At 41.4% G+C, this 25,627-nt stretch overlaps 1 protein-coding gene across 2 annotated transcripts in view; it reads right to left on the reverse strand.

Moving 5' to 3' along the window:
- The window catches only part of LOC115257165 (hemicentin-1), a 499,013-nt gene that overhangs the window by 109,981 nt on the left and 363,405 nt on the right, over nt 1-25,627 (reverse strand). For both annotated transcript variants that reach the window (XM_062846043.1, XM_062846044.1), the window contains one exon: nt 4,974-5,118. In XM_062846043.1, the coding sequence (XP_062702027.1) occupies nt 4,974-5,118 (145 nt within the window). The remainder of the gene's footprint in view (nt 1-4,973; nt 5,119-25,627) is intronic.

A 25,627-nucleotide genomic window follows, 5' to 3' on the forward strand; every position in this document is an offset into this window, starting at 1 on the left:
TGGTACACTGGTTTCTTAGCCGTTGATAGCATACGTGGGATTCATTACAGTCCGGGTGGTTTAGTGGAGTGCGCTTCAACTTTCTCAAGGCCTCCCTGCGAGCTTTGACAGCCGCTTTTGTGGCCTCGTTCCACCAATGGAAGGCTTTTGAGCCTGGCTTGCTGCTTGTTCTGGGTATGTTGGTTTTGGCAGCGTCGTAAATAAGTTTACACAGCTCGTCTGGTTCATATACATGCTCGAGGTTTACCGAGGAAAGAATATCGTTTTCAAACCCTTCCCAGTTACTTTCCTCAAGGCGCCATCTGGGGCGTCTTGTCGTTTTCGGTGGGGAATGGCTGCTTTCGATTTCGATTGGGTAGTGGTCACTACCCATTAGGTCAGCGTGGATGGTCCATTTAAGACGGCTGATTATCTTACTTGAAATGAGTGAGACATCTATGTGAGATGTCTGGGAGCCTCGTACGACCATCATTCAGCACTGTCAGATCATTCTTCTCAGCGAAGTTAAGGATTGCGATACCTCTTTTGTCGGTTTTTACTGAACCCCATGCGTAATGATGACTGTTTAGGTCTCCTAGAATTATGTACGGCTTTTCTAGTTGTTCAATTAGATTTTGGAGGTCATTTTCAAGGCTATTGGTTCCATTCTGCGGTAGGTAAATGGAGACAATTGTGTGCTGGAATGGTAGATCGATTTTGGCAGCGAGTGCTATGAGTGGAGTAGCTAGTGGCACTGGAGTGTGAGGAATCGTTTGGAGAACCGCGATTGCGACATTTCTGACTTTCTGAATCACGGCAGTGGACTTCTTGGAGTGCAAGAGTTTGCGGTGGGTTACCTCGAGTTAGCAGTTGAAGATAGTTTAGGTTGTTGAACAGACCATGTATGTTCCATTGGAGTGCAATACGAGTTGTTTTGAGCTGCTCAACAAGGGATACCGAATCTGAAGAGCATGGGCTATATTGGGTGTTGACGAAGATTTGACGGTCCGGTAGGGCAGATTCGGTGTCTGGTGGAGTGGCAATTACCGTTGATGTTGGACGACTACTTAAAGGAATTTGTTGACGCCGATATAACCGATCGTAGGCCTGCGCGTTAGATTAAACCGATGCTGGAAGTGGTTGTTTTCTAGATGATCTTGTTGCATTCTGGCAGTGCCTTCGCAAGTGAGCAGCGTCTGAAACGTTGGGTGGATACATATACGGAGGGGTTGGGGAATCAACACGTGTACTTGCCGGAGATAACAGGCCCCCCACACCAACTGCCGCCGTGGGATTATCACAGGGTTGCGGTACATCCACGGTCAGGGTTGGTGCAGGGAAAGGCCTAGAGTTTCCCAAACCCATGGAAACATCGATGATGTTGAAATCCGGGTTCGCAGAAATGTTGCTGATTGCTGGCGAGATCGATGGACATGAATGATTGTTTTTGTTCACTTTTCGTAGGACCTCATAGGCCGCACTGAGAGATTTCCCGTCTGCGGGTTGGGGTATGACTTCCCGGACAGGTCCTCCACTTAGTTGCGCTCCCTCTTGGGGGAGTGGGAGGGGTACTACACTTTCCCCGCTTCCAAACCTATCGGCGTTTGTTTCAATCTGTGTTGTGGGGTGTTGCATGTGGTGGATAGTTTGAGTTAGATTGGTAGGTGGCTTGGACTTTTTAGAGGTGGGCATGTTGGGTTTGCTGATTTTGTTGTTCTGCTACGGTCTCGATGTCGGAGCTATCCTCTACTTCTTCTTCGAATTCTATTATCGCATCTAAGTCGATGTCGGATGTCGGTGATTCGGTGGTTTTTGCGGGTGGGCTTCTGATTCCTGGCGAGGTATTCTGGAGACGCTTGGATCGCCGTGGATGTTTGTCTTCTGCTCTAAGTTTACGTTTCGTTATTTCTATGAATCTCTCGATTCTTGCAATAACTTTGAATTGACGGTTAGGAGTTCTCGCTGGTGCAGTGGATGTTCCAGGCGTGCCTTGAATGCTACTGGACAGTGCGATTAAGCTGGATTGCAGAGAGTCAACTTTGTGTACCAAATCTTCCAATTGCTGATTTTTCTGTTTCACGTCCTCGAGGAGTTTGAGGATTGTTTCGTCCTTCTTGTTGTTGTCTGCAATCAGCTTGTTGATAATTTCATCTTTCTATTTGTTTTCTTCCATTAGCGCTTCTATCTTCGAAGTATCCAGTCGGGGTTGGGCGGCAGCCTGTGCGTACGTAACATTACTCTCTTCGATTCGTCGTCTCGCTTCAGGGTACGTTATAATGCTGTCGACCTTGAGTTTCACAATGGCAGCTTCCTTCTTATAGATGGGACACTTCCGGCTTGCAGGACGGTGTTCGCCTTGACAATTGCAGCAGAAGGCGGATTCTTGGCAATCATCGTCGTGGAACTCGGTGGGGCAGTTGTAGCAGCGTCTCGGGCTAGAACATCGCATCTTCGAATGGCCGTAATTAAAGCAACTGTAGCACAAAAGCGGATTTGGGTAGAAGGGACGGGTGTCGACTCGGAGCACTACTTTCACATATTCTGGGCAGGTCGTTTGATTGAAAGTTAATATTACCATTGGCGTGTTAACACGCTGGCCATCCTCCATTCGCGTCATCCTTTGCACTTTGATTACATTTTGCGAGCTCAGTTTTGCCATGGATTCGTCTTCTGTGTACCGTATGCCGTCCTTCGAAAAAATCACACATTTACTCACATTAAGTATTGGGTGTGTCGTGATGGTGATTGGTGTACCGTCTATGAGCTTGGACATTTTGAGGAGTTTTTCCACATGCACCGGGTTACGGACTCGGAGAGTGTACCGTTTCGTTTGATCACTCGATGCTGATTCAACAGCGGACTGCCCAACTGCCCCAACTGCAAGTTCAACGCTTTTTCCGATAAGGTACGGGTGTACAGGTAGATCTGCACCAGCAATTCCTGTCATGCAAAATTGTTACTCTGCCAAACTCGTTCTGCGGGTCCATGAAAAGTGGAAGTCTTGGGCCCAAGGACCCTCTCAGGTCGCCCCCGTTGGGGGAAATCATCGTAGACGCAATTTCCACCTATTCACATTTGTTTTGGTCACCCATTCGCAAAGTACGCCGATAAACGGCAGTGGTAGCAGAAAGGATGAAGTTTTACACAGTTTGTTGTGTTCTCTCTTTTCGTAGCTATAATCACGTGCTACATGCGCGGGATGGTCACTCACTGAGAGAACTGGACAACACAAACTTTTCGATCTATTGATCTTCACTTGTCTGCTACACACACTTATTGTTCGGGTTGATCAAACGGGTTTGTAAAATATGTCCTCGCCGATTTCTTCTTGGATTTGCAAAGATATTTTCCCAAAGATATCTCTTGTGGGAGTCCTAAGAGCATCATTACCTAAACTCGAGCCTCGCGTCTTCCGTCTGTTCTGATTTCTTGCGCAGATCAGTCGAAACGCGTCTGCACGTATTTAGACAAGGGCAAAATGTTTATTAGTTTCGAGAGATTTAGTGACAACATGTTTTCAAGTAATTTTTTTCGATAAATTGCCAGTTCCTCCTTCATTTGTAGAATTATTACATTTAGATTACAAATCTTGAGGGGAAGAGATGTGTCGTCAGTAGACAATCAAGGAATTCTACTCAATTTCAAGTTCGCTAGATTATTTATATAAAGAAGAGATAGAATGGAACCAATATTGCCTACTTGTGCCAGTCTCACATATTTTGGGCCTTTTTATTACCTTGTTTATTACTCCAAATAACTTTATGTTTCAGATTGCTCAAATACTGTTTGAAAACAAAGAACCTTTTTTTTGCTCATCGCTTTTGTTCCGAGGGGTCCCCACAACTGCTCCGGCCCCGGGCCCCACAATACTTAATCCCGGCCTGCAAAAACTTATAACATGTAATGTCCTAATTTCAGCCGCATTGGTTTATTGGTGATACAGTGCAATAGTATTTTCCCGTTGAGTAAATTAGGTACAAACAATATCAAGACATTGATAGCAATTAATTAATGTGCCATGATCTAAGAAAAAGGATCGGCATAATTCATTTTAACAATGTCATTTAAACAGTATTCAAATGCTAAACGAAAAAATCGATCGAAATGTATTACCTCATTGTGAATTTTATCTTCTATTTTTACTTTATTTCATGAGCACTTCATTTGAGCAAGAGAAGTACAGCTAGTCAAATAAACCGTGTCGACGCTGTTTGATGAGCAGTATTCAAGCTTTTTTATGCAATTTTACCTCATCATGCTAGCAATTCTTTTTGGTAAGTACCATTTTACCTGGACTCAATATATTGGTTCGATTCTAGGTGAGTGTGTTATAATCCAAATTAGCTTTGGCTTTCTCATCTTGTCTAGAAGATAGAGTGAAGCAATCGAAAACTCGAATGATTGCTTCATAAAAAAGACCTTTAGCCAAACTATCAACAAACATAACATTGGTGTATTGACTAAAAATTAAATTCAAAGCCAATAAATTATTTAAATCAGCTATTCTCATTCTGTTGTGCGTAAACTTAACCTCCCGGTTGCCAGCGGAGACAAAGAATGGACGAAAAGTTATTACCAACAACGACAACAAAAAAGTATCAATGAATGAAAATTACATTTAATGAACAGACCAATAAAAAAATCACAGGAAAACGCTGAATTGAAAATGATTCGAAGGCAAATGGCTCCTTCTTCCTGCGCTTATTCAATCTCTGAATTTTTCGCGTTCCCTCCCCGTGAAAGGAAAATCAGTTGTCTGGCGCACGTAATGAATATTTTTTTTTCACCTTGGCCACCTCAATCGAAGACGATGCCATGCAGTTGATTATGATGATTCGTCGATGATGAACAGGAAATTGGCACAAAGGAGCGCTTCTATAGAAAAAGCAATGATTTTCTTCCTTTTCTCGCACTTTCGCTGGATTGCACGTTTTCCTGATGTTTTGGCCTTCTCTCTAGTCTATATGAGCAAAGAGGAACATAATAACACTTACAATGCACCACGAGCCTCCATTTGTCTTCGATGCCACTGTTGGGAATGAGGGTATTTTCCGCCCGGCAGGTCAGGTATTTCCCGTCGTCATCCACCTTTGGTGTGAAAGATAGGACGCTCAGCGATTGATTACCGGTTTCTGCGAACTGTGGAGAGAGTTGGAGAGTAAAATAATGATAGAAGTTGATGTAATTGGCAATTTATTCATATTTTGAATCAAACGCAAAAAAGGAAAGCAATTATTCCGCTGGAATAAAATTTAGTATTTCAGCTTCGATCCCATTCATGATTATCTCAAAGGGTCTCAACTACGTGAATGATTCCATACGCAAGTGGACATAATGCAAACGATCCAAAATAAGACGATTATAGTTATTTATGCAACGAGTTGCAAAAAGTTGATTTTTTCAGCAGGAGTCGTGCATTTATCCAACGAGGCTTGCCGAGTGAAGAAAAGTAGGCCGTTACGATATCAAAAAGGCAAGCATAAAAATAGATATTATAGCACGGAGGTACAAAAAACCTTATGATTGATTAGATGACATCATACTTGATTCTTCAGAAGATACTTTTTAAAGGTTTATCTCGAAAGAGCGCGAGATTCGTATGAAGTTGGAAAACATTTGAATCAGGTTTATCTCGTCCGTGATCGTTCGTTTGCCTAACACAAGTGAGGCTGTTTGCAGTTCAATCTTAAGACGGAACCTATTCACCAACGTCTTAAGTCGCCTGCTTCTCCGGAGTATACAAACCTCGGTAGTGTAGGCCAGAGAGTGACAAGGTGAATGTTGCGCAGCTATGATGGTGAGTTTAAATAGCAAACTATCAGCAACCATGCGTCTACATATTGTTTAGTTCATGGAGCCGTTTTCTGATGGGTGCCATATTACTTGCCAGTAATCAGTTGTACATTTTAATGAACAGATGGAATTTACCAGCCGTTGCTATATGTATTATTCATTTTCAATTATATTTCAGTAATTTGTATTCCATTTACTCAGGTAAGATGATCCAATAACGAAGAGTAATAACAACAAGCTTTGTTGTTAAATGTCCAAATTTGAGACCATTCAAATTCAAGTTTATCTCGTTGAGCTTACTCAGCTCCTGCTAATATCTGTCGTTGAACTTGGTGTAGCCCATGTACCGTAAGAAAAAAACCCTAATTAATCCACCTAGCGGTGATGGTGCCTTTCTCGTGCTTTAATATAGCCTTACAACAAAACTCGAGCGACATGTTGATGAAATTGACATAAATACAAAATGAAAACTGCTTGCTAAATCTACTCAATATGGATACATTTTATATTTGCATAACATCCAATATTCAGAACATATAAGACAACGATCCAAAACTCAAACCAAACAAGTGTCATGAAGCCGAGAAATTTTGAAACGTCATTTTAGATTTTCCGGTCATCATTTTATGACTCCGGATATCTACCCCAACTAAACTGAAGGGCCCATATAGCCGAGGCGGTAAACGCACGGGTATTCAGCATGACCATGCTGAGGGTGACGGGTTCGATTCCCGGTCGGTCCAGGATCTTTTCGTAAAGGAAATTTCCTTGACTTCCTTAGGCATAGAGTATCTTCGTGCCTGCCACACGATATACGCATGCAAAATGGTCATTGGCAGAGGAAGCTCTCAGTTAAAAACTGTGGAAGTGCTCATAGAACACTAAGCTGAGAAGCAGGCTTTGTCCCAGTGAGGACGTTACGCCAAGAAGAGGAGAGGAAACTAACCGCCATCTTGAACATTGAGACACCATCTTGGATGTTCTGGTATTCATTTTTGGACTATGCACCTAAAATTAAATAAAATAGTCACCATTGAATTTTGGCATGTCGTTTATGATTTTCTGGTTACCAGTTTTGGACGAAGACCGGCATTCTTCCCCATTCAAACTATAGTCATATTGCAGACCTTGTGAAACAGCGCACAGCTTGGATTTTCTGATTAGAAATTTTGAATTCTGGACATATTTTCATACAAAATATGCCCATAATGCAAGAATCAAAAATCCTATAAAATAGGCACTAACTTGAATACTGGGCCATTATCTTGGACTTTGGGACCGCTATCTTGGATACTCTGGTGGACTCCGAACATATTTCCCATACCAAATACACTTATTTTACATAGTTTTAGAGCTCAAAATTCCTTAAAACAGCCACCATCTTCTGTTGACGCGATCAAATTCTTATTTTTCCATTCAACGTTGACCCATCCTGCTATAAATTTACACCTTAAGGAATCTGAAATGGTACGATTTGATGAGATCGCTTTAGTTTTGTCTATATTTTGTTCTCATATATGAGAACTTAGACCTATTCGTCACTGTTGTTCATACCTAATGTTTATCAGGCCGTTAAACAAAGCCATGATTTAATTTTTCACATGAACGTTGGTTCTGCTACACAACAGCAAGTCTCTAATGTGATCTAAGGCTATTTTCTTGCTAACCGTTCATTAGATTATCAAAAAATCTGCGATCTGATGTGTCGTATGTATGGGTTTGGTTCATTTTTATATTTGGTAATTTCCGGTGGGATAGCCGGATCTGATTCCATGAGTCATGGACCATGACACTACCGGTTGTCCCAATTATGGTCTGAAAATATTTTATTGCTATTTATTCACCTTTACCTAATCACCGCAATTTGATATATCGCATGAATGGGTTTGCTTCACTTTTACTTCTAAATTGGGGGCTTCGTGGCATCAGTCATCTAGACGTTTCGTAAGCCTCGGAGTGTGGGTTCGATTCCCGCTTCAGTCGGGGAAAACTTTTCGTCAAACGGAAAATTCTGCACTGGGCCACTGGGTGTTATGTGTGTTGTCCGTTGTCATATGTTAGTGCTTGTTCAGTCTGTACATTCTATGGTTGAAGACGGTGTAGTGTCTTTTTTTTAACCGCTTTCGAAGCCACAGCTGAACCCGCAACACTACCGGGAATCTAATGTGGTCTTACCCTATTTTTGCATCAGGTTGTCGATAAGTCGTGATCAGTCTTGTTAGAGATCACAGTCATTTGAACCTTTTCGTCGATATTCGGCCTCCTTTGTCTCCGACATTAGCAACACAAGCAATCAAACTACTGTTCGAAACAAAAATGTCAAACGAATGCACTTCACCACGATAGCGGCTTCGGGAGACGGTTCGGCTTTTGTTATTCCTGTCTTCTTCCATAATAAAAGTTATGTTGCCCATCTGTGTGTCGTATTCAATGCAACATGCAATAATAAACTAATATTAACATTCATAATCGGAACTGGCTGGGAATCTATGCGTAAAGCTAAAATTAGACACATGTCATCGTGTCAGATGACATTGATTTGACCCTTTCTTACACACTTATTTTAGAATTAGCAGTTCGGTACTTCTTTTAACTGGGCTTGATTTGTAAATCTCCAAATTAGCGCCAATTCAGTAGTTTTTGCCGAAAATTGCTGTCCTCCGGTAAAATATTTTACTTTTTTACTGATTACTGTAAATTCAACAACTGGATTTCCAGTAATTTGAATGTTTTACTGAACTTAGAAAAAGTCAGTAAACACGAGTACCGAGTTTCAGTAATGTTGATCATTTTACTGACTTTTTTGTCAAAATCAAATAAAAACAAAACAGCTCCAGCAAGGAGCTGTCAAATTTCAACAATTGAACCACATTCAAGCAGCAGCAGCGGCGGCGGCCATAAAAGCATTGGAATTGCAACTTATTTCAATATGGATTTATTTTGCCTGCAGCTTCAGCATAGACTCCGGTCTGATGGATGCGTCTTTGCCAAGTAAGTAGCAAAAAATCTGCGACAAATGTGTGCTCACCTCGCAATGCGAACTTCGAGGCTTCCGCCAATGGAAGTCCGAAACATCATAACGAGCGGGAGGAATCTTGAAAAACGCAGCACCGCTCGAAGAACCCTCATAATTTTGCAAACTAAGCAAATGTTAAAATTAACCATTTTCACCGCAGTCGCAGATTTTTTAAATTTACGAGGTCAAAGATTCACAAGAAAGGCTAAACGATCCACAATAATGATCGAGAACGCCGAAGGAATCAAATGTAAAATGTGGGAACGGGCTGCTGGTGCTTTTCTTTGGAACTGGGAATCTCGGTAAACTAGAGTAAACAATTATTTAACCGAAGAACCCAGTAAAAAATGTTACTGAAAAAATACTGACTTATTCGGTAATTTTTGACAGATCAGCATTTTTTTCATTTACTTGCTTTTCGGTAACGGCAAAACATACTGGGTGTTCAGCAGTTCAAAAACCCAGTAAAAATTTACCGAAGTCGGTAATCAAAACTAGCTGTGTATGTTTATTGATCTTCGTTCTACTGCTCGTGTTGTGTGTAGGTAAGAGGTAACGATAGCGCACGAATGTAACAAAGCCGACTGACACCCGACTGCGGCAACGAAATGAAGGTAGTAAAAAGTGTCGGATGTTTACAAGACTGGTCGTGATTTGATGTACCGCATCCATGGATTTGGTTAAATTTTACATTTTACTACCGGCTGAACCAAATATGGTCTAACATTATTGTCTTGTTAACTGCTCATCGGTTAAACAAAAACGCTGCAAATTGAAGGTGTCACATGCAGGGTTTGGCATAGAGATGGGAAAATGATTCAATTTTGAGTGTGAATCGCTCTCGATTCACTCTCAAAAAAGAGTCGACTCTTTTGATCGCTTCAGCAACTTATTTCCGGGATTTGAAGAAAATGTTGATTTTCGGTGTGAGCTCTCATTTTTGTACGGATCTACCCAGTTTTCGAGAAAATTTAATTGCATGGTATGAATATTGACGATCTGCACAAACATCTGAGCATAACGTAGTGACATGCAAGATTCGTAGGTTTTCGTTAATTTCTCCGAAGAATCGAATCGCTGGTGCGAGCCGCCCACATAATATAAGTATGAAAACAGAATTAATTGTCAAGGATTGCAATGTTCTGCCCGAGGGGGCGGTCCAGAATGTCGAATTGTTTAAAAATCCATATTCACTAAAACTGATGTGGTCAGGGCGTTAACAGTGTGCACCCAAAATAACCAAAATTGGCATTTTATAATATTTCGCTTCCTGAGGGGGCGGTCCAGAATGTCGAATTGTTTAAAAATCCATATTCACTAAAACTGATGTGGTCAGGGCGTTAACAGTGTGCACCCAAAATAACCAAAATTGGCATTTTATAATATTTCGCTTCCTGAGGGGGCGGTTCAGAATGTCGAATTGTTTAAAAATCCATATTCACTAAAACTGATGTGGTCAGGGCGTTAACAGTGTGCACCCATAATAATCAAAATTGGTATTTTATTATATTTTGCATCCTGAAAAAAAAACTTTTTTTTTTTTTGAACTGAAGAGCTGGTTACTCAGTGAGTAATTTGGAGTAACCACGATGACACCACTGCTCGAGGGGGCGGTCCAGAATGCCGAATTGTTTAAAAATCCATATTCACTAAAACTGATGTGGTCAGGGCGTTAACAGTGTGCACCCAAAATAACCAAAATTGGCATTTTATAATATTTCGCTTCCTGAGGGGGCGGTCCAGAATGTCGAATTGTTTAAAAATCCATATTCACTAAAACTGATGTGGTCAGGGCGTTAACAGTGTGCACCCAAAATAACCAAAATTGGCATTTTATAATATTTCGCTTCCTGAGGGGGCGGTCCAGAATGTCGAATTGTTTAAAAATCCATATTCACTAAAACTGATGTGGTCAGGGTGTTAACAGTGTGCACCCAAAATAACCAAAATTGGCATTTTATAATATTTCGCTTCCCGAGGGGGCGGTCCAGAATATCGAATTGTTTAAAAATCCATATTCACTAAAACTGATGTGGTCAGGGCGTTAACAGTGTGCACCCATAATAATCAAAATTGGTATTTTATTATATTTTGCATCCTGAAAAAAATTTTTTTTTTTTTTGAACTGAAGAGCTGGTTACTCAGTGAGTAATTTGGAGTAACCACGATGACACCACTGCCCGAGGGGGCGGTCCAGAATGCCGAATTGTTTAAAAATCCATATTCACTTAAACTGATGTGGTCAGGGCGTTAACAGTGTGCACCCATAATAATCAAAATTGGTATTTTATTATATTTTGCATCCTGAAAAAATTTTTTTTTTTTTTAACTGAAGAGCTGGTTACTCAGTGAGTAATTTGGAGTAACCACGATGACACCACTGCCCGAGGGGGCGGTCCAGAATGCCGAATTGTTTAAAAATCCATAACAGTGTGCACCCAAAATAACCAAAATTGGCATTTTATAATATTTCACTTCCTGAGGGGGCGGTTCAGAATGTCGAATTGTTTAAAAATCCATATTCACTAAAACTGATGTGGTCAGGGCGTTAACAGTGTGCACCCAAAATAACCAAAATTGGCATTTTATAATATTTCGCTTCCCGAGGGGGCGGTCCAGAATATCGAATTGTTTAAAAATCCATATTCACTAAAACTGATGTGGTCAGGGCGTTAACAGTGTGCACCCATAATAATCAAAATTGGTATTTTATTATATTTTGCATCCTGAAAAAAAATTTTTTTTTTTTTGAACTGAAGAGCTGGTTACTCAGTGAGTAATTTGGAGTAACCACGATGACACCACTGCCCGAGGGGGCGGTCCAGAATGCCGAATTGTTTAAAAATCCATATTCACTTAAACTGATGTGGTCAGGGCGTTAACAGTGTGCACCCATAATAATCAAAATTGGTATTTTATTATATTTTGCATCCTGAAAAAAAATTTTTTTTTTTTTTAACTGAAGAGCTGGTTACTCAGTGAGTAATTTGGAGTAACCACGATGACACCACTGCCCGAGGGGGCGGTCCAGAATGCCGAATTGTTTAAAAATCCATAACAGTGTGCACCCAAAATAACCAAAATTGGCATTTTATAATATTTCGCTTCCTGAGGGGGCGGTCCAGAATGTCGAATTGTTTAAAAATCCATATTCACTAAAACTGATGTGGTCAGGGCGTTAACAGTGTGCACCCAAAATAACCAAAATTGGCATTTTATAATATTTCGCTTCCTGAGGGGGCGGTCCAGAATGTCGAATTGTTTAAAAATCCATATTCACTAAAACTGATGTGGTCAGGGTGTTAACAGTGTGCACCCAAAATAACCAAAATTGGCATTTTATAATATTTCGCTTCCCGAGGGGGCGGTCCAGAATATCGAATTGTTTAAAAATCCATATTCACTAAAACTGATGTGGTCAGGGCGTTAACAGTGTGCACCCATAATAATCAAAATTGGTATTTTATTATATTTTGCATCCTGAAAAAAATTTTTTTTTTTTTTGAACTGAAGAGCTGGTTACTCAGTGAGTAATTTGGAGTAACCACGATGACACCACTGCCCGAGGGGGCGGTCCAGAATGCCGAATTGTTTAAAAATCCATATTCACTTAAACTGATGTGGTCAGGGCGTTAACAGTGTGCACCCATAATAATCAAAATTGGTATTTTATTATATTTTGCATCCTGAAAAAATTTTTTTTTTTTTTAACTGAAGAGCTGGTTACTCAGTGAGTAATTTGGAGTAACCACGATGACACCACTGCCCGAGGGGGCGGTCCAGAATGCCGAATTGTTTAAAAATCCATAACAGTGTGCACCCAAAATAACCAAAATTGGCATTTTATAATATTTCACTTCCTGAGGGGGCGGTTCAGAATGTCGAATTGTTTAAAAATCCATATTCACTAAAACTGATGTGGTCAGGGCGTTAACAGTGTGCACCCAAAATAACCAAAATTGGCATTTTATAATATTTCGCTTCCCGAGGGGGCGGTCCAGAATATCGAATTGTTTAAAAATCCATATTCACTAAAACTGATGTGGTCAGGGCGTTAACAGTGTGCACCCATAATAATCAAAATTGGTATTTTATTATATTTTGCATCCTGAAAAAAAATTTTTTTTTTTTTGAACTGAAGAGCTGGTTACTCAGTGAGTAATTTGGAGTAACCACGATGACACCACTGCCCGAGGGGGCGGTCCAGAATGCCGAATTGTTTAAAAATCCATATTCACTTAAACTGATGTGGTCAGGGCGTTAACAGTGTGCACCCATAATAATCAAAATTGGTATTTTATTATATTTTGCATCCTGAAAAAAAATTTTTTTTTTTTTTTGAACTGAAGAGCTGGTTACTCAGTGAGTAATTTGGAGTAACCACGATGACACCACTGCCCGAGGGGGCGGTCCAGAATGCCGAATTGTTTAAAAATCCATAACAGTGTGCACCCAAAATAACCAAAATTGGCATTTTATAATATTTCACTTCCTGAGGGGGCGGTTCAGAATGTCGAATTGTTTAAAAATCCATATTCACTAAAACTGATGTGGTCAGGGCGTTAACAGTGTGCACCCAAAATAACCAAAATTGGCATTTTATAATATTTCGCTTCCTGAGGGGGCGGTCCAGAATGTCGAATTGTTTAAAAATCCATATTCACTTAAACTGATGTGGTCAGGGCGTTAACAGTGTGCACCCATAATAATCAAAATTGGTATTTTATTATATTTTGCATCCTGAAAAATTTTTTTTTTTTTTTTGAACTGAAGAGCTGGTTACTCAGTGAGTAATTTGGAGTAACCACGATGACACCACTGCCCGAGGGGGCGGTCCAGAATGCCGAATTGTTTAAAAATCCATATTCACTAAAACTGATGTGGTCAGGGCGTTAACAGTGTGCACCCAAAATAACCAAAATTGGCATTTTATAATATTTCGCTTCCTGAGGGGGCGGTCCAGAATGTCGAATTGTTTAAAAATCCATATTCACTAAAACTGATGTGGTCAGGGCGTTAACAGTGTGCACCCAAAATAACCAAAATTGGCATTTTATAATATTTCGCTTCCCGAGGGGGCGGTCCAGAATATCGAATTGTTTAAAAATCCATATTCACTAAAATCGATGTGGTCAGGGCGTTAACAGTGTGCACCCATAATAATCAAAATTGGTATTTTATTATATTTTGCATCCTGAAAAAAAATTTTTTTTTTTTGAACTGAAGAGCTGGTTACTCAGTGAGTAATTTGGAGTAACCACGATGACACCACTGCCCGAGGGGGCGGTCCAGAATGCCGAATTGTTTAAAAATCCATATTCACTTAAACTGATGTGGTCAGGGCGTTAACAGTGTGCACCCATAATAATCAAAATTGGTATTTTATTATATTTTGCATCCTGAAAAAATTTTTTTTTTTTTTTTGAACTGAAGAGCTGGTTACTCAGTGAGTAATTTGGAGTAACCACGATGACACCACTGCCCGAGGGGGCGGTCCAGAATGCCGAATTGTTTAAAAATCCATAACAGTGTGCACCCAAAATAACCAAAATTGGCATTTTATAATATTTCGCTTCCTGAGGGGGCGGTTCAGAATGTCGAATTGTTTAAAAATCCATATTCACTAAAACTGATGTGGTCAGGGCGTTAACAGTGTGCACCCAAAATAACCAAAATTGGCATTTTATAATATTTCGCTTCCTGAGGGGGCGGTCCAGAATGTCGAATTGTTTAAAAATCCATATTCACTAAAACTGATGTGGTCAGGGCGTTAACAGTGTGCACCCATAATAATCAAAATTGGTATTTTATTATATTTTGCATCCTGAAAAAAAATTTTTTTTTTTTGAACTGAAGAGCTGGTTACTCAGTGAGTAATTTGGAGTAACCACGATGACACCACTGCCCGAGGGGGCGGTCCAGAATGCCGAATTGTTTAAAAATCCATAACAGTGTGCACCCAAAATAACCAAAATTGGCATTTTATAATATTTCGCTTCCTGAGGGGGCGGTTCAGAATGTCGAATTGTTTAAAAATCCATATTCACTAAAACTGATGTGGTCAGGGCGTTAACAGTGTGCACCCAAAATAACCAAAATTGGCATTTTATAATATTTCGCTTCCTGAGGGGGCGGTCCAGAATGTCGAATTGTTTAAAAATCCATATTCACTTAAACTGATGTGGTCAGGGCGTTAACAGTGTGCACCCATAATAATCAAAATTGGTATTTTATTATATTTTGCATCCTGAAAATTTTTTTTTTTTTTTTTTTTTGAACTGAAGAGCTGGTTACTCAGTGAGTAATTTGGAGTAACCACGATGACACCACTGCCCGAGGGGGCGGTCCAGAATGCCGAATTGTTTAAAAATCCATATTCACTAAAACTGATGTGGTCAGGGCGTTAACAGTGTGCACCCAAAATAACCAAAATTGGCATTTTATAATATTTCGCTTCCTGAGGGGGCGGTCCAGAATGTCGAATTGTTTAAAAATCCATATTCACTAAAACTGATGTGGTCAGGGCGTTAACAGTGTGCACCCAAAATAACCAAAATTGGCATTTTATAATATTTCGCTTCCCGAGGGGGCGGTCCAGAATATCGAATTGTTTAAAAATCCATATTCACTAAAACTGATGTGGTCAGGGCGTTAACAGTGTGCACCCATAATAATCAAAATTGGTATTTTATTATATTTTGCATCCTGAAAAAAAATTTTTTTTTTTTGAACTGAAGAGCTGGTTACTCAGTGAGTAATTTGGAGTAACCACGATGACACCACTGCCCGAGGGGGCGGTCCAGAATGCCGAATTGTTTAAAAATCCATATTCACTTAAACTGATGTGGTCAGGGCGTTAACAGTGTGCACCCATAATAATCAAAATTGGTATTTTATTATATTTTGCATCCTGAAAAAAATTTTTTTTTTTTTTTTGAACTGAAGAGCTGGTTACTCAGTGAGTAATTTGGAGTAACCACGATGACACCACTGCCCGAGGGGGCGGTCCAGAATGCCGAATTGTTTAAAAATCCATATTCACTAAAACTGATGTGGTCAGGGCGTTAACAGTGTGCACCCAAAATAACCAAAATTGGCATTTTATAATATTTCGCTTCCTGAGGGGGCGGTCCAGAATATCGAATTGTTTAAAAATCCATATTCACTAAAACTGATGTGGTCAGGGCGTTAACAGTGTGCACCCATAATAATCAAAATTGGTATTTTATTATATTTTGCATCCTGAAAAAATTTTTTTTTTTTTTTTTTTGAACTGAAGAGCTGGTTACTCAGTGAGTAATTTGGAGTAACCACGATGACACCACTGCCCGAGGGGGCGGTCCAGAATGCCGAATTGTTTAAAAATCCATAACAGTGTGCACCCAAAATAACCAAAATTGGCATTTTATAATATTTCGCTTCCTGAGGGGGCGGTTCAGAATGTCGAATTGTTTAAAAATCCATATTCACTAAAACTGATGTGGTCAGGGCGTTAACAGTGTGCACCCAAAATAACCAAAATTGGCATTTTATAATATTTCGCTTCCTGAGGGGGCGGTCCAGAATGTCGAATTGTTTAAAAATCCATATTCACTAAAACTGATGTGGTCAGGGCGTTAACAGTGTGCACCCAAAATAACCAAAATTGGCATTTTATAATATTTCGCTTCCTGAGGGGGCGGTCCAGAATGTCGAATTGTTTAAAAATCCATATTCACTAAAACTGATGTGGTCAGGGTGTTAACAGTGTGCACCCAAAATAACCAAAATTGGCATTTTATAATATTTCGCTTCCTGAGGGGGCGGTCCAGAATGTCGAATTGTTTAAAAATCCATATTCACTAAAACTGATGTGGTCAGGGCGTTAACAGTGTGCACCCATAATAATCAAAATTGGTATCTATATATATAAAAATGCAGTGGCATACGTGGGACCGCGCATAACTTGCGAACGGAAGGTCCGATTTTGATCGTCTTAGTTTTGTTCTGTTAGTTTTCACCCAAGGAAGGTTTATGAAGTCTAAAACATGGACAAATTGAGAGTTTTAGAAAAATTGTAGAAAAACGATTTTCTATACCTCTTCCACCGGCTACTTGGGCTTGGCTAGAAACATGAAACGTCAAAAAACGCAGTAGGCAAGACAAAGTTTGCCGGGTACAGCTAGTTTTATTATATTTTGCATCCTGAAAAAAAATTTTTTTTTTTTTTGAACTGAAGAGCTGGTTACTCAGTGAGTAATTTGGAGTAACCACGATGACACCACTGCCCGAGGGGGCGGTCCAGAATGCCGAATTGTTTAAAAATCCATATTCACTAAAACTGATGTGGTCAGGGCGTTAACAGTGTGCACCCATAATAATCAAAATTGGTATTTTATTATATTTTGCATCCTGAAAAAAAAAATTTTTTTTTTTTTGAACTGAAGAGCTGGTTACTCAGTGAGTAATTTGGAGTAACCACGATGACACCACTGCCCGAGGGGGCGGTCCAGAATGCCGAATTGTTTAAAAATCCATATTCACTAAAACTGATGTGGTCAGGGCGTTAACAGTGTGCACCCAAAATAACCAAAATTGGCATTTTATAATATTTCGCTTCCCGAGGGGGCGGTCCAGAATGCCGAATTGTTTAAAAATCCATATTCACTAAAACTGATGTGGTCAGGGCGTTAACAGTGTGCACCCATAATAATCAAAATTGGTATTTTATAATATTTTGCATCCTGAAAATTTTTTTTTTTTTTTTTTGAACTGAAGAGCTGGTTACTCAGTGAGTAATTTGGAGTAACCACGATGACACCACTGCCCGAGGGGGCGGTCCAGAATGCCGAATTGTTTAAAAATCCATAACAGTGTGCACCCAAAATAACCAAAATTGGCATTTTATAATATTTCGCTTCCTGAGGGGGCGGTTCAGAATGTCGAATTGTTTAAAAATCCATATTCACTAAAACTGATGTGGTCAGGGCGTTAACAGTGTGCACCCAAAATAACCAAAATTGGCATTTTATAATATTTCGCTTCCTGAGGGGGCGGTCCAGAATGTCGAATTGTTTAAAAATCCATATTCACTAAAACTGATGTGGTCAGGGCGTTAACAGTGTGCACCCATAATAATCAAAATTGGTATTTTATTATATTTTGCATCCTGAAAAAAAAAATTTTTTTTTTTTTGAACTGAAGAGCTGGTTACTCAGTGAGTAATTTGGAGTAACCACGATGACACCACTGGTTCTGCGTCGAATCGTCATTAGGTGCGCAGTCATACCAACTCTTTTAGCGATCGTAATGAACATCGGCGAATCGTAACTCTTTTGAAAAGAGTCATGGCTCACTCACTCGGTTTCGCGAATCGATTCTTTGAGTCGATTCGCGAGTGAGTTACCCATCTCTAGTTTGGCAATCTCGACGGGACTCTCGGAACCAATTCCGGAACACTACCAGTTGTCTTTAGTGCAAGGATGCCATATATACAGATTTTTCTGTATTATACAGATTTTTCAGCATCAATACAGATAGCGTTTATATGAAATACAGATTTTCTATTTGAATGGGATACAGATTTATCACTCAAATTTTATATGGGTTACAGATTTTTGAACGAGTGATACAGAAAAACATCTGGCATCTCTGCTTTAGTGTGACGTAAGGCTATTTTCTAGCTAACTGTTCATCAGGTTATCGCAAAAGCCATGATTTGATGTGTCACATGCCTCGATTTGGTTTACTTTTACATTTGGCCTCTTCCGGCCACTCAAAACCGATTCCGAAACACTTGCTGGCCGTTCATTAGTTAATCTAAAAAGCCGCTATTTGATGTGACGCATGTACGGGTTTGTTTCTCTTTCAGATTTAACCATTGCGGCGGGAACCCCGGAACCGGGAAACCGGGAACACTACTGGTTCAGATATGGTCTGAGATGGTTTCCCTGCTCATTGTCCATCACGTCATCGAAAATGTCGTGGTTTGATGTGTCGCATGTATGGGTTTGGTTCAATTGTATATTTGGCCACTTCCAGCGGGACGCCTAGAACCGGTTCCGGAACACTACCGGTTCAGATATGGTCTAAGATGATTTTCCTGCTCATTATCCATCAGGTCATCGAAAATGCCGTGGTTTGATGTGCCGCATGCATGGGTTTGGTTCAATTGCATATTTGGCCACTTCCAGCGGGACGACTAGAACCGGTTCAGATATGGTCTGAGATGGTTTTCCTGCTCATTATCCATCAGGCCATCGAAAATGCCGTGGTTTGATGTGTCGCTTGCATGGGTTTGGTACAATTGTATATTTGGCCACTTCCAGCGGGACGCCCAGAACCGGTTCGGGAACACTACCGATTCAGATATGGTCTGAGACTATTTTCCTGCTTACCGCTCATCAGGTTATCGAAAATGCCGTGGTTTGATGTGTCTCATGCATGGGTTTGGTTCACTTGAATATTTGACACTTCCGGCGGGACACCCGAAACCGGTTCCGGAACACTACCGGTTCAGATATGGTCTTAGACTATTTTTCTGCTTACCGCTCATCAGGTTATCGAAAATTCCGTGGTTTGATGTGTCGCATGCATAGGTTTGATGCATTTTCATATCTGGTCCCTTCCTGGGGTACCGTTCCGGAACACCTAAATGGCCATATCTCCGGAACGGCTGAACCGATCCGAACCATTTTCAATAGGAAACAATGGGACCAGATTCCGCGTCGAATGAACCGTCGGTCATTGAAATCGAATGAGGTTTACTGCCAAAAAGTGATGTGAGTTTTTTTGTACACACACATACAGACACACACACACACGCACACACATACACACACATACACACACACAGACATCACCTCAATTCGTCGAGCTGAGTCGATTGGTATATGTGATTTGACCCTCCGGGCCTTCTATCAAAAAGTCATTTTTGGAGTGAACATATAGCCTTTCCAGTACACTTAGTGTACGAGAAAGGCAAAAACATAAGATCATGAGACTAAACACATATGATGCATACCGTGCGCTCACCAGCAGCAGAACAGCCCTCTCAACACGTCTGATCTGAGGTATGGTTGTAGCAGAAAAGGTCGCCAAATTTATGTTTTCCAGTGGCCCAGAGCAGACCTTTATCTTGGAACAAATGGATCTCCAAAGGAATCACCAGGGTAGAACAAAAATATGTGTGGAAGTTGCATCGGGCGGTGTATTTTCAGCTCAGTTTGCTCCATTCCAGCAGCCATCTGCCAACTGGCTAGCGGTGTTGGGTATTTCAAGCACGTCGCATATACGGCAGCCATTTTTATTGCATTTCGATGTAGAGTTTCGCCACCACCGTTAGCGGCGGCGGAATGCACGACGGGTAAAAGGCAATTTCATCTTTTTTTTTAGCTTGGCGAGCTCTTCTGTTGCCATAAACTGCTCGCTTCACCATCCGGGGCAATTCAAACAAAATTGGATGCTGCGGAGGATAAACTCATTCAGAGTGAATCTCGTTCGGTCGTCGTTTGGGCTACACCACGCAGAGACCGTTCTGCCTAGTATGGCTCAATCTAATAGCATAGCCAGATTCGTGAAATCATTCACACTGTCCAGGCGCATCAGCCTTTCGGTGAATATTGATTGTCAAAACTTTGCTCGCGAAATCTGTCAAAACAACACCAACTTCACCAAAGGATATCGATCAATATTAGAACAACTTTTTGGCTGGTCGGTTCCAAATTTCCATCCTCAAATAGACCCTGGGATCATGTCGGTTAGGACATTGCATGGAAGGTGCATTTTTTTTTCTTTTAGAATAAACACCGGCGCATGGGTTTGTAGGTATTCAGCATACGGAGCATTTTTCAACATGGATTTAGCCAAATCTGTCTAATTCTTACAAATAGCTTTTTACGAATAGTTTACGAGAATAGTAAAAAAAATTAACAATAATTGTTCTTGTTTTGGGATAAAGCTAGACTTGTTTTTGGGTGGTGGGTCCAAGATATAAAGTATATTAGAGATGGTTTTTATACTTTTCAGTTATTTTGTTTTCAAAATCAATTTGCAAATTTTGCAGAAATCTATTTTGTTTCATCAAAATATTTTTTTTTTCAAAGCGAAACATTTAAAATTCTATGGAGCGAAACGAAATTTAAAATGAATAGCGAAATCATTCGATATACCGCATACCCTTAATGATCATTCTCTCGTAAGTGTAGTGTACAACAAGTACAATGACCGGCACAAAAAAAGATCCACCATATAGTGGTTACAGTTTCTAATGGAAACTACATGAAAAAATCATAAAATATACCTTTCAATGCATGCACTATATCCATTTTACATTGTTTTAGTTATCTGTGTTGGAAAATAATGTTGTTTTTGAGGAATAAATCGAATTCTGATAAGATTGGGAAAATTGCTTAAAAATTGGGTATGACAGAAAAAAAAGATCCACCTAACAATTTGCATTTGGAAATTTCGCCAAATTTTTGCACGTTTTGATTCTTGGTGTATACTATTATGATATTTTCGACATATTAAATTTATTTTGACATGAGTTTTATCAATTTTAGGGTGATATGGAGCGAGTTTACTTTTCATGGTCAATATTTTCATGGTGAAATTTTCGCTAAACTACAGAAACTTTTTGTAAGCAAGAATGATTGCTATTAATCTACAATATAACAATAATTCAGCTTGCAGACATACAGGGATGTACTTTTTTGGACAATTTTTATGAGTTGTGGTCTTGGTTTTGGTCGACTAATGCAAAGAAATGCACATGTAGTGAAGATTTTTAAGGAATATTTGATAACTCAAACCACTCTCACGTTTGTGTGGGATCATTGTGATACACAAACGTGAGAGTGGTTTGAGTTATCAAATATTCCTTAAAAATCTTCACTACATGTGCATTTCTTTGCATTAGTCGACCAAAACCAAGACCACAACTCATAAAAATTGCATTCGCTTGTGCTAAAGCTTGCTGGAGGTATACTCTATCATAATACACATTGATAATTAGAAATTTTCAATGTATTACAAGTGGTACACATGGTGCTCACTTATAATGGTAGCTTTCAAGATAAAATCACACTGGTGTTAAATTATGCGCACACATGAAATGAGTGATTGCTAGAGAAACTAACGTCAAATTATGTTGGTGTCTTCGGCACATATATTCCTTGCATTCCAACGAAAAATGTTGCAGGCGACAGCAAGATGATCTGATGCTTTATTTTTTGTAAGCTTTTGATTCTGATAATGTGTGTATTGGAGCGACAGAGGAATTTGATGTTAAAAGCTGTTAAAAGTAAATATTATGATATGAAAATTTGTAATTTAGTTATCGCTCAGCTTCTGAGACGCGCGGACGTTTTCTATCGATTGCGCTTATCAAAAGTCAAGCGTCTAGTTTCGGTGCTTTTTTCCTTTTTCTTTCGCCGTGCCGCGACACGCGCTGGAGTGTTTCGCGATGAGGCGAGAAAACACCTTCGAATAGACTATTCCCTGTTTCCCTGTGAAGCATTCTTTCGAAAAGGTGCACGGTTTTTGCCGTTCAGTGCTCGGGCTGAAGAAAGAAGAAGTCGCAAGACTACAGTGCCACAAGGGTGAACAATGTGCGTTCGTCAAGGTCAACGACCTGATGCTCGCACAAAAAATTGTGGACGAACATGACGGCCGCCATGAAGTGGAACTCAATGGGAAGAAGCACAAGCTTCGTATAACCATGGAAGATGGTAGTGTGGAAGTGAAGGTTCACGACTTGCCCGAAAACGTGTCTGAAGAGAAGATCGTCGAGTTTTTGTCCCGTTTCGGCGAAGTGATATCGATTCGCGAATTAACGTGGGGGGATGGCTACGAGTTTGCCGGTATACCATTCGCCATATGGTCGGCCCGTATGCTGGTACGCCGAAATATTGACTCGTGGGTCAACATCGATGGGCAGCAGGCGTTTATCCTGTACAAGGGGCAGTTGCAGTCTTGCAAATACTTCAAAGAGTAGGCGCACACTGGCATTTCTTGTGTGCAAAACAAGAAATTGCTGGTACAGAAGAGCTACGCTAACGTAGCGAAGCAAGCTGGATCACGACCACCACCGACAAAATCAGCTGGTGCGAAGCCGCCGATCTCAAAACCGATCGGCTTGAAACCACCCGCTCCACCACCATCGTCCTTGGACAATTTCCCTGCGTTACCGAATCCCGCGAGTCAGACCGAACCGACTACCTCGGCTGCACGATCGGAAAGTCTGCCAACAAGCGTTGATCTAACGACTTTTCCCCGTCCGTCATCTCAACGCGCGCATTCCTCGTCATCGGAGAGAACAACACGGTCCGAAGAGTCCCAAAAAGCCATTGTGGCACTGGTTGACTGCTTCAAAAAGCCGACACATACGATCCGATCGCAGAGAAAAACCGACAACGGTAACGGCAATGAAACCGATGACTCCTCTGCTTCAACGAGCAGCAGGCGAAGCACGCGAGGCCGTCCTCCCGGCAAAAAGCCGCGCCGAGAAGATGCTGACGACGAACAGGGCGAGGATAATCTGTCATAAATGGCTCTCACGTCGTACAACATCGCATCCATCAACATCGGCACGATAACCAACCCCACGAAATTGAACGCCCTACGAAGCTTCATCAGCAGCCAATCGCTCGATATTGTGTGCCTACAAGAAGTGGAAAACGACCAGCTCTCCTTGCCAGGCTTTGTCGTATACACTAATGTAGACCACACGAGAAGAGGAACGGCGGTTGCGGTCAAAGAACACATCCAAGTCTCTCACGTCGAGAAGAGTCTGGATAGCCGACTGCTTGCGCTGAGAGTGCAAGACACGACCATCTGTAACGTATACGCTCCCTCCGGCTCAGCGCTACGAGCAGCACGAGAGAATTTCTTTAATGGAACTCTCGCGTACTACCTACGTCACCGCACCGCGCACGTCATCCTCGCTGGCGATTTCAATTGCGTTCTGCGCGAATGCGACTCGTCCAGCCCAAACACAAGCCCTTCTCTCAAACAGCTGTTCAACAGCTACAGCTGCATGATGTGTGGGAGAAGTTGTGCCCACGAGATGCTGGCTTTACGTATGTCTGCCGCAACGCACAGTCCCGCCTTGATCGAATTTATGTCAGCACTGGCTTGCGACAGAATCTCCGATCGGCCCACACGCACGTCTGCTGTTTCACAGACCATAAAGCGTTGACGGTACGACTCTGCCTCCCCCAGCTCGGCCATGAGCCTAGGCGCGGCTTCTGGTCATTGCGGCCACACCTGTTGACCGAAGAGAATGTTGCGGAGTTCCAGTACAAATGGCAATACTGGACCCGCCAGCGCAGGAACTACACATCGTGGATGGAGTGGTGGCTCACGTACGTTAAGCCGAAAATAAAGAGCTTCTTTAAGTGGAAATCTCGAGCCGTTTTCGAGGAATTCCACGACCAACATCAGCGCCTTTATGCTGAGTTACGGCTAGCGTACGACGGCTACTATCAGCATCCCGAAATGCTTCCCACGATCAACCGGCTGAAAGGCGAAATGCTGGCGTTGCAAAGGAACTTCTCGCACATGTTTATGCGCATCAACGAAACATATGTAGCTGGAGAACCGATTTCGATCTTCCAGCTGGGAGAAACGCGACGCAAAAGGGCAAACATCACGCAGCTACGGACGGGAGAAAATCAAATCGTCGACCAACCACAAGCAATCGAGGCAAATCTGTTTGATTTTTTCTCGAACCTCGACACGGACGAGGCAGTGGACAACAACGACAACGGCGACGATTTTGCGTGCGAGCGAGTAATCCCCCCCGACGATCCAGCCAACGAAGCCTGTACGAACGAGATCACCACGGAAGAGATATTGTCTGCAATAAGAGCAAGTGCCCCTAGGAAATCCCCTAGTAGCGATGGTATCCCACGAGAGTTTTACCTCCGAATGTTCGATGTCATCCATCGTGTGTTGAATCTCCTACTCAATGAAGCACTTGGCGGCAATCTCCCCCCCTCCTTTGTGGAGGGCATCATCGTGCTGGTGAAGAAGAAGGGAGGCGACAACACAGCCCGGTCGTACCGACCCATCTCGCTGCTCAACAGTGACTACAAACTGCTCTCACGTATTCTTAAAACTCGGTTGGGAGAGCCCACCATGTGCTGAGCGATGGACAGAAATACTCCAACACCGACCGTAATATCTTCCAGGCAACTCTCGCAATAAAAGATCGAATAGCCAGTCTCCGTCATCAACGTCGCGCCGGGAAACTCATTAGCTTCGATTTGGAGAACGCATTCGATCGGGTCAGGCACTCGTTTCTCTTCCAAACCATGTGCTCGCTCGGCTTCAACACGCAGAACTCGATGTACACAGCGCAACGAGTAACTTTCACGCAGCGACCGAAAAGACAAAATAATTTTCACGCAGATTTGTGTAACACCGGATCAACACAAAAAATGTGCTGATCCGGTGTTACACAAATCTGCGTGAAAATTCGTTTGTCTTTTTGCTCGCTGCGTGAAAGTTACTCGTGCGCTGTGTTGTTTCATTTAAGGGTGAACGAAGAACTCGTCACTCTCCTCTCGGCCATCCAGAGCGATCGACTGACAATCATCCCGTATAACAGTTATAAAATTATTATTTTGAAAGTGTCATCACTTTTTTTCAACTGATGAGGCTCATCAGGTAATTTGATCAGTTGTCAAACCTCTTACGAGGTTTCTTAATAGATTAAAGAGGACAACCGGACCTCTTTGAACTTTGGTCATCGTGGAGTTAAGACGCAAGTAAAGTCCAAAAAGTTATAAACCGTGTAGTGGAGGAGAAAAGAAATAGCTAGAACAAAGTGTTGAAGCAAATCAGGTAGGCAGTGAA

The sequence above is a fragment of the Aedes albopictus genome, chromosome 1 (genome assembly GCF_035046485.1).
Source record: "Aedes albopictus strain Foshan chromosome 1, AalbF5, whole genome shotgun sequence".
Taxonomy (NCBI): domain Eukaryota; kingdom Metazoa; phylum Arthropoda; class Insecta; order Diptera; family Culicidae; genus Aedes; species Aedes albopictus.